General features: G+C 38.8%; 1 protein-coding gene across 1 annotated transcript; it reads right to left on the minus strand.

Annotated features, from left to right (window-relative positions):
- Positions 1-5536: 5536 nt before the first annotated feature.
- On the minus strand, positions 5537-6899 carry LOC110230935. The gene is made up of 3 exons (XM_021035272.1): positions 6531-6899; positions 6114-6434; positions 5537-5934 (listed from the first exon to the last, which is right to left on the minus strand). The coding sequence occupies exons 1-3, from the start codon at positions 6882-6884 to the stop codon at positions 5650-5652; spliced, it is 960 nt and encodes a 319-aa protein (XP_020890931.1). The 5' UTR covers positions 6885-6899; the 3' UTR covers positions 5537-5649.
- Positions 6900-7995: the final 1096 nt, after the last annotated feature.

Raw genomic sequence — 7995 nt, forward strand, 5'->3', positions numbered from 1 at the left:
TTTGGATAGATTCTCAGAAAATAGTTTGCAATATCCGGCATCTTCCTCGTCTGGTTCTAGATCAATTCTGCCAGCAGCGATCTGAAAAGCAGCGAGGTGATTTTTAGGATCACCTTTACCATCGTAAGTTGGTAATTTGACTTTTCGAGAATCTTTGATCCGAAGGTTCGAGATTCTTGAAGTGAAGGGTGTTCGTCGAGTTTCTTCGATTACTCGATCGATCTCAGGTGCCGAACTGGTCGCCTGATGAAACTTCGACTTCATCTCATCAAGCTCTTGACGAACTTTGACGAAATCATCGGAAAGGATGACATCAGGTTCTTCCATAAGGAGTCCTTCGTCAATAGCAGGATTGCCCTGATTTTGGGGATTTTCATCCCGGTTGGATTGGACCCATCTCCTACGGTTGTCTGATTGCTAGTACTAGAAGGACGGCCCGTAGGAGGAGTTTGAGTGCTCCCGAATCTGTTTAGTGTGGGAGTTTGGAATAGCCTGCGCTGATACGTTGTCGTTTGTGCTGAGGACAAATCATCTAAATGGCTTGAAACAACGTTCTGCGCGTTTGACAAATTTGTTTGAGTATTTTGAACACTCGTTAAAGTTTGCTCGATTGAGTTTAACCTTTCACCAAAAGTGGCGTTGGCACTAGCGAGTGTACCCATCTGATTGGTCAGATCGGTGGTTGACTGAGTAAGCGAGGCAATTGCATTGCTCAAAGCTTGCTGATCAGCCATAGTTTCTTGGTTTGAAAAAGAGAGATTTTGAGATTAAAGAGTTTTGCGGTAACTCCCCACAGACGGCGCCAAAATGTGGATGTAGGATTCACACTCGATTGTCTTTAAGTATTTTTGTGGAGAAAAACTCTAAAATCAACGAATGAATATAAAGAATTGAAAAGGAAAGTAACCAAGAAACTAAATAAAGCGAAAGAACTTGGAAAGAATAAAATAGTAAAAAGCCTTGCAAAATTGTAAAAGAAAGGGTATGTTGTATTGTTTGATCGTAAGAGAGAAAAAGTTGTTCTCTCTCCAAACACATGTGTCTGAGGTTGTTTTATAGAGAAAACATGATCAATGCGATCATTTACTGCTCATAATTGCATTGATCCGCATTAATCAAGTAGGTTACAATTTATCCGAAACGGCTTGAATTTGAACTATCTTGGGCTTCGCGTGGATCTTCCGAACTGTTTCTTGTTGACTCCGAACTCCTGCGTCTTGACGCTGCCGCGGACCTCGAATAATATTCTCCTCGCTTCGGCCTTCTTTTATGCGAACAGTATGTTGAATAAGAGCCAACTCCGTACTGGTAAAGATCGAGCTCTTTAATAAACTGAATCGAACTCCCGACAGGTCGAGCTCAATCCCGGCAACGAAACATCTAGAAATCCAAGAGGATTATTATGTAATAATGACGTGGACAGATCCAAGTGGATCCTACCGAAGAGGTGTGGGATCCGACCCCAACACCGGCATTTTTTAGACCGAATGGCATAACTTTATAACAGTAGATTCCTCTATCCGTTATGAAAGATGTTTTCTCTTCATCTTCGGGATTCATCATGATCTGATTATATCCAGAAAATGCACCCATGAATGTCAAGAGTTTGTTTTGGACATGCTTTGTTAATGTCAGTGAAATTGACACATACTCTCCACTTTCCATTTTTCTTTTTGACTACCACGGGGTTTACTAACCATTCCGGGTATTTTACTTCTCTAATCGAACTAATTTTCAAAAGCTTATCAACTTCGTCATTCACCGCTTGTGCTCGGTCAGGACCCAGTTTTCTTCTTTTTTGCTTTATCGGTTTAAAACTGGGATGGACGTTTAAATCATGGGTAATGATATTTTTGTCGATTCCAGGCATATCTTTCGCCGACCAGGCAAAAGTATGTTTATTTTCTTTTAGAAATGTTACCAATTGATCTTTGATTTCTGAATCTAAAGTAGTACCGACTTTTACTTTTCTATCTGGAAATTCGGAATCAATTTCAATTTCTGTGGTAACCTCATTCGGACTGAGACCACTTGGGTAATGCGAGGTGCTTTCTTGCTTAACATCTATCATTAATTGCTATTTAAGCTTTAAACGATGTCCCATGAGGTTGCAAGATCGCGACGTTTCCTGATCTCCTCGAATGGTTCCGATTCCACCAGGAGTCAGAAATTTCACACATTGATGATAAGTTGAAGGTATAGCCTTCATTTGATATATCCACGGAGTTCCGAGAATTATGTTGTAAGCGGTCGGACGGTCAAAAACAATGAATTCTACAATCTTGGAACTCCTGCGGCGAGCACTGGTAGTTTTATGTTTCCTAAGGACATAGATGTGTCACTCGTGAAAGCTACTAATGGTGCTGGTGGGCCGATAATGTCAGCTTTACTGATTCCCATTCTTTGAAAAGTGCTAAGAAATATGAGATCTACTGAGCTTCCAGTATCAATTAGACACCTTGTCACTTTGAAGTTTGCAACATTTAAAGTTATCACAAGAGCATCGTCATGAGGTCCTGTTAATCCTTGAGCGTCCGAATTGTCAAAAGAGATAGAAGGTGTTTGTTCATTTGATTGAAAACCCACAGCGGTTTGAATTGCTGCTGATTTCTTGTGCCTTTTGATTGATCTGATCGAATCTCGGCATAATTTGGATCCTCCCATTATAACATCGATCCTTTTCTTAGGAGTGTTCGGAGTTCTGGGCCCATTGGGCTTATGTTTATTTTCAGGAGGATTAGAAGCTTCAGAATCTTCTTTTTCTTTGTGGTAAGATTCCACAAATTCCTCGATATTGAAATTAGCGAGCTCTCCAGCTGCCCACAGTTCGGTGAGGTGCTTTTTGAGTACGCTGCAATCTTTTGTGGACTGCCAGTTTACTTTATAAATATCACAGTAGGCACTTTCATCTCTAACCCAAGTATTAGGAGGATTGTATCTTCCTCTGCTTGGGGAGGGTTTTCCTACAGCATTGGTAGCAGGATTAACTCTGAACCGTTTTTGATCCTTTGGTTCAAACTTTTTAGTTGGATTCGCAACGACCAATTTTGCTGGCCGATGCTTTTTAGTGAGGCTAAGCTTTTCTTCTTCTGCCTCCATCCAATTAGTAGCTCTGAATAAAGCATCTTGGATGGTACTCGGACGATTGACGATGATTTCCTCCCAAAATCGGGATTCATGCCAGAGTCCGTTCCTTAAAGCAGAAAGGGCAGCAGCGTGCGATACCCCATGAATTTTGGCTATCACTTCTTTGAATTTAGCGATATATTTGCGAAGTGGTTCATTCTGACCTTGGGTTAAATTCCAAAGATCCGCATCAGAAGTTGCCTTTTCCATGAACATGGAATATTGTTTTAGGAATGCAGAGGACAATTCCTTAAAACTATCAATAGTTTCTGGTTCTAACTGAGTGAACCATAACAGAGATGGTCCGGAAAGATTTTCGGAAAATAGTTTGCAAAATCCGGCATCTTCCTCGCCTGGTTCAAGATCAATTCTTCCTACGGCGATTAGAAAAGCAGCGAGGTGATTTTTAGGATCTCCTTTACCATCATAAGTTGGTAACCTAACCTTTCGAGAATCTTTGATCCGAAGGTTCGAGATTCTCGAGGTAAAGGGTGTTCGACGAGTTTCTTCGATTACTCGATCGATCTCAGGCGCCGAACTGGTCGCCTGATGAAATTTTGATTTCATTTCATTAAGCTCTTGACTAACTTTGATGAAATCGTCTGATTGGGTGACATCAAGATCTTCCATAAGGAATCCGTCGTCAATAGGAAGATTTCCCTGACCCTGGGGAATTTTTTCCCCGGTTGGGTTAGTCGCTTTCCTTACAGCTGCCTGATTGCTAGTATTAGCAGATTGGCCTGCAAGAGGGGTTTGAGTATTCTCGGGCCTGTTTTTTGCGGGAGTCGCGAATAACCTGCGCTGAAGCGTTGTTGTTCGCGCTGAGGACAAATTATCTAACCGGCTCGAAACAGCGTTATGCGCGTTTGACAAACTTGTCTGGGTGGTTTGAACACTCGTTAAGGTTTGCTCGATTGAGTTCCAACCTTTCACCAAAAGTGGTGTTGGCAGTAACAAGTGTACCCATCTGATTGGTCAGATCGGTGGTTGTCTGAGTAAGCAAGGCAATCGCATCGCTCAATGCTTGCTGATCAGCCATAGTTTCTTGGTTTGGAAAGAAGGATTTTGAGATTAAAGAGTTTTGTGGTAACTCCCCACAGGCGGCGCCAAAATGTGGATGTAGGATTCACACTCGATTATCTTTAAGTATCTCAGTGGAGGAAAACTCTTGTAAAATCAGGAAATGAATATGAGAATTTGAAAAGGAAATCAACCAAGAAAAGAAGTAAAGAATTTTGATAAGAGCGAAGTACTAAATGCCTTGCGAAAGTAGTAAAGAGAGAAAGTATATTTTATTGCTTAGAAGTAATGAATAATCAGATTCCGTTCCCAAACACATGCGTTTGAGGTTGTTTTTATAGAGAAAACATGATCAATGCATTCAATTACTGCTCATAATCGCATTGATCCGCATTAATCATATACGTTACAATTTGACCGAAACGGCTTGAATTCGAACTATCTTGGGCTTCGCGTGGATCTTCCGAACTCTTTCTTGCTGACTCCAAACTCCCGCGTCTTGACGCTACCGCGAGCCTCGAACAATATTCTCCTCGCTTCGGCCTATCTCTATGCGAACTGTTTGTTGAATAAGAGCGAACTCCATACTGGCAAGGATCAAGCTCTTTTACCGGACCGGACCGAACTCTCGACTGGTTAAGCTCGATTCTCTTAATAAAATATCTTTAATTCCAAGAGTATTATTATGTAATAATGACGTAGACAGATCCAAGTGGATCCTACCGTAGATATGTGGGATCCGACCCCAACAAAACCTAAGGCCATTCACTATGTAACCAGTGTAAGACCTAGCAATGTTTCTTGGACCATATGCCAACCATTTTAATGTATCTTCATGATCATCCGAGTCAAGAGTTATCTAAAAATGCAGCAGGTAATAAGTGTTAAAATGCTTGCAGACAAGAACAGACCATAATACACTTGAGTTATATGTAAAAGAACTTGCCTGTTTTTTCAACCAGTCTGCAAAGTTTTGAGTATGCATACTCCATAATACACTTGCATCACGTCTGCATCTTCCATTAGAGTCTTGTAGATGCTGTCACTACAGGAATATCGGGTATTAATAACGTCTGAAAAACGCTGTTTAAAGATATAATAGCGTTTTTGAAAGCGCTGTATATACGCCCGCTATAATAGGTAAGTGACTTTAGATAGCGTTTTTCTGTAATGCTATAATATGTTTATATAACATAGCGTTTTATTTTCTGCTATTAGAAATTATATAATAGCGTTTTTTGTGTGTTATTAAAAAGTTAAACATTTAGAAAAATTGATATTTGTTGTTTTTTAATATTATATATAATATTGTAATTATATATAATATAAGTACTACATAATATTTTAATATTATATATAATATTATAATTATTGCTTTGACAAAAAAAACTTTAAATCAAACTTAAAATTAAAACTGGATTTAAACCTGTCATTTTAAAAGATCATACAAAGAGTAGTACTACACCATGAGATAGAACAATGTTTTTTGACACAAACTTATGCTCACATGAATACAATATGCTTGTTAGGCCAAGCCACCCAGTTTCCTACTGCATCAGATATTACTTGAATTTCAGAATTTGGTCTCCACACTCGTGCACCATCAATCTTGGAAACCTCTACCCAGATCTTGCTAGCATTGGGACCTAAAGGACAGAGATGGACCTTGTCTTCTGGATCAGTGGAACAGACACGACCTATTGCAACTTGCTCCCCAGAATTATCACAATCTAATAGAAAGCAATTCTTTTTGGAGCCTTTGCTTGTACCAGTACTGTTAGTGCCACTCTAGTAGTCCAAATTATAAAAACATTCATCAGAATACCATCACATCAACATCAACATCAACATGCAACAAATATAATTCCCAATCTCATCTAAAAATCTGACTACTTAAACTATTGTCCAACTTAACTACTAGTAGCAGCCAAATCAAAACAAACAAATATAGAGTTGGTGTTACTGACCTGCAGAGGTGATGATTTTTTCGTTGATTCATCAAGTGTAGACAGAGGTATTTGTATCCTATCAGCAGGCCATGTGATGATCTCATTTAGTGCATCACCCATCAATGATGAACCTTTCATAGTAGGTCTCCATAAATAAGCACCAGGTTTAACCACCTTATCGACATTAATAACTGCATCATTTGGTCCCAGAGGAGCATTGTTGACCATTTCTTTAGGGTCAGTTGACAACAATATATCCTCAGCAATCACATCAGTATCCACATTCCAATAATCATAAATGTGAACTCTGTGAACTCTTCCTATTGATCCATCTGAAGCCTAATGAGTCATTGAAAGAGTTATACACAATGTATTAGTAATCTAATCCTTATGAATTTAGTTATTTAGAGAAATACAAACTCAATTTTAAATTACCTCGGATCTGTCAGTGTTATGAGGCTCTGTGAAGTTATAATCATCATCCAAAATTATCTTATCACTTGGCCACGGGATTTTAACTCCTACAGCTTCACCAAGTGAGCCAATGGATTGAGTAGGTCTCCAGAGAGATGCTCCTATTACTAATACAGAGTTGACAAGTACAGCAGCAGCATTACGGCCTATAGGAATGCGACCAATCTTGTATGTTGGTTCACAGGAGCAATATTCTCCTTCACCAACAACAATGTCATCTTTCGAACACCAATCTAGTAGCTGGCACCTAATTCCCCCTTTGCTAACATCGCTTAAACCAGACTTAGAAACATCATTATTCTGTTTTAAACACATAAACAAAATGCATATAAGTTGGCATCTAATTAAACAACAAAATTAACTGTGAAACAAAAACAATATAAGTTACCTGTTTAGCAGCTAAGTCACTAACCACAGTTTGCAATTTTTCAAGCTTAGCTTCAAGCTCCTTCACATGTGAGTCTCTGGCCTGTAAAAAAGCCAACTTAGTAATCGTAGCCCCTCTGCCCATCCCCCTAAGTCTTCCTGGTCTGTCTTTTCCTAGTATCTGACTCACAGCATCTTCTCTAATATTATTTGTGGATGTGGAGTCCATTTCACTATCAATTGACTTGATCTTTTCCTGAAATAAAGATTTATACTTAATATGGAGAATCTACCTTTAAAAACAATCTGAAGAACAATAAATCAAAATTTAAATCATTCTTACAATAGTTTCTTCGAATTCTGGCCTCACGGGTCTTCCATCAGCATGAGTGTGACCTGCTATCCAAACTTTACTTCTAGTAACTTTACTAGGATCAGGAGCCTTTTGTTTCTACAAGTTCATATAAAGGGTTATACACATATTTGAATTACTATAACAACTAACCAATTCAATACATATACTAGTACATACCATCTCATTAGCTAGCCTATGAAATCCTTTGCGGCTGGTGGTTTGAGGAATTTGAGATTTTCTAAGTTTGCTCATTGTCTCACTTTTTTCCTATTGACACAAATAGACATATATGAATAATCTCACAAACACCATATCAAATAATCAAAACACATGAAATAAATACCTTAAAAGCTGTGCTAGTTTTTTTCTTCACCCAAGCGTTCCAGTCAGATATAGAAGGGATGTTGCTGGGCCTAATTTGCTGGATTTCAACCTTGCTTTTTGTTGCTCGAACTTTTGTAACCAGCTTTGATTTAGAGGATCGCCATATATGATTCATATGACCTAATATTGCTTCTTTATGCCAAACTTCATTCAAATTGAATCTCCCCTGTCAAACAGTGCCAAGTAAAATCATTAAAACACAATTTGAAATACAAACAAATTACTCATATTCAGTCAAAAGGCTAAAAAACTTAACCTGAACTTCCTCCCACATTCTGTCTTTTGTATTTGCATCAAGATGTTTCCAGTCATCTAGCAGTA

The sequence above is a fragment of the Arabidopsis lyrata genome, assembly GCF_000004255.2.
Source record: "Arabidopsis lyrata subsp. lyrata unplaced genomic scaffold ARALYscaffold_2, whole genome shotgun sequence".
Classification (NCBI taxonomy): Eukaryota; Viridiplantae; Streptophyta; class Magnoliopsida; order Brassicales; family Brassicaceae; genus Arabidopsis; species Arabidopsis lyrata.

Coding starts and splice junctions, on each gene's coding strand:
- LOC110230935 (XM_021035272.1), bottom strand. CDS start 6,884: ATGTGTTTAAAACAGAATAATGATGTTTCTAAGTCTGGTTTAAGCGAT. Junction 6,435..6,530: donor ATAACACTGACAGATCCGAG/GTAATTTAAAAT, acceptor ATGACTCATTAG/GCTTCAGATGGATCAATAGG. Junction 5,935..6,113: donor AAAAATCATCACCTCTGCAG/GTCAGTAACACC, acceptor TTGGACTACTAG/AGTGGCACTAACAGTACTGG.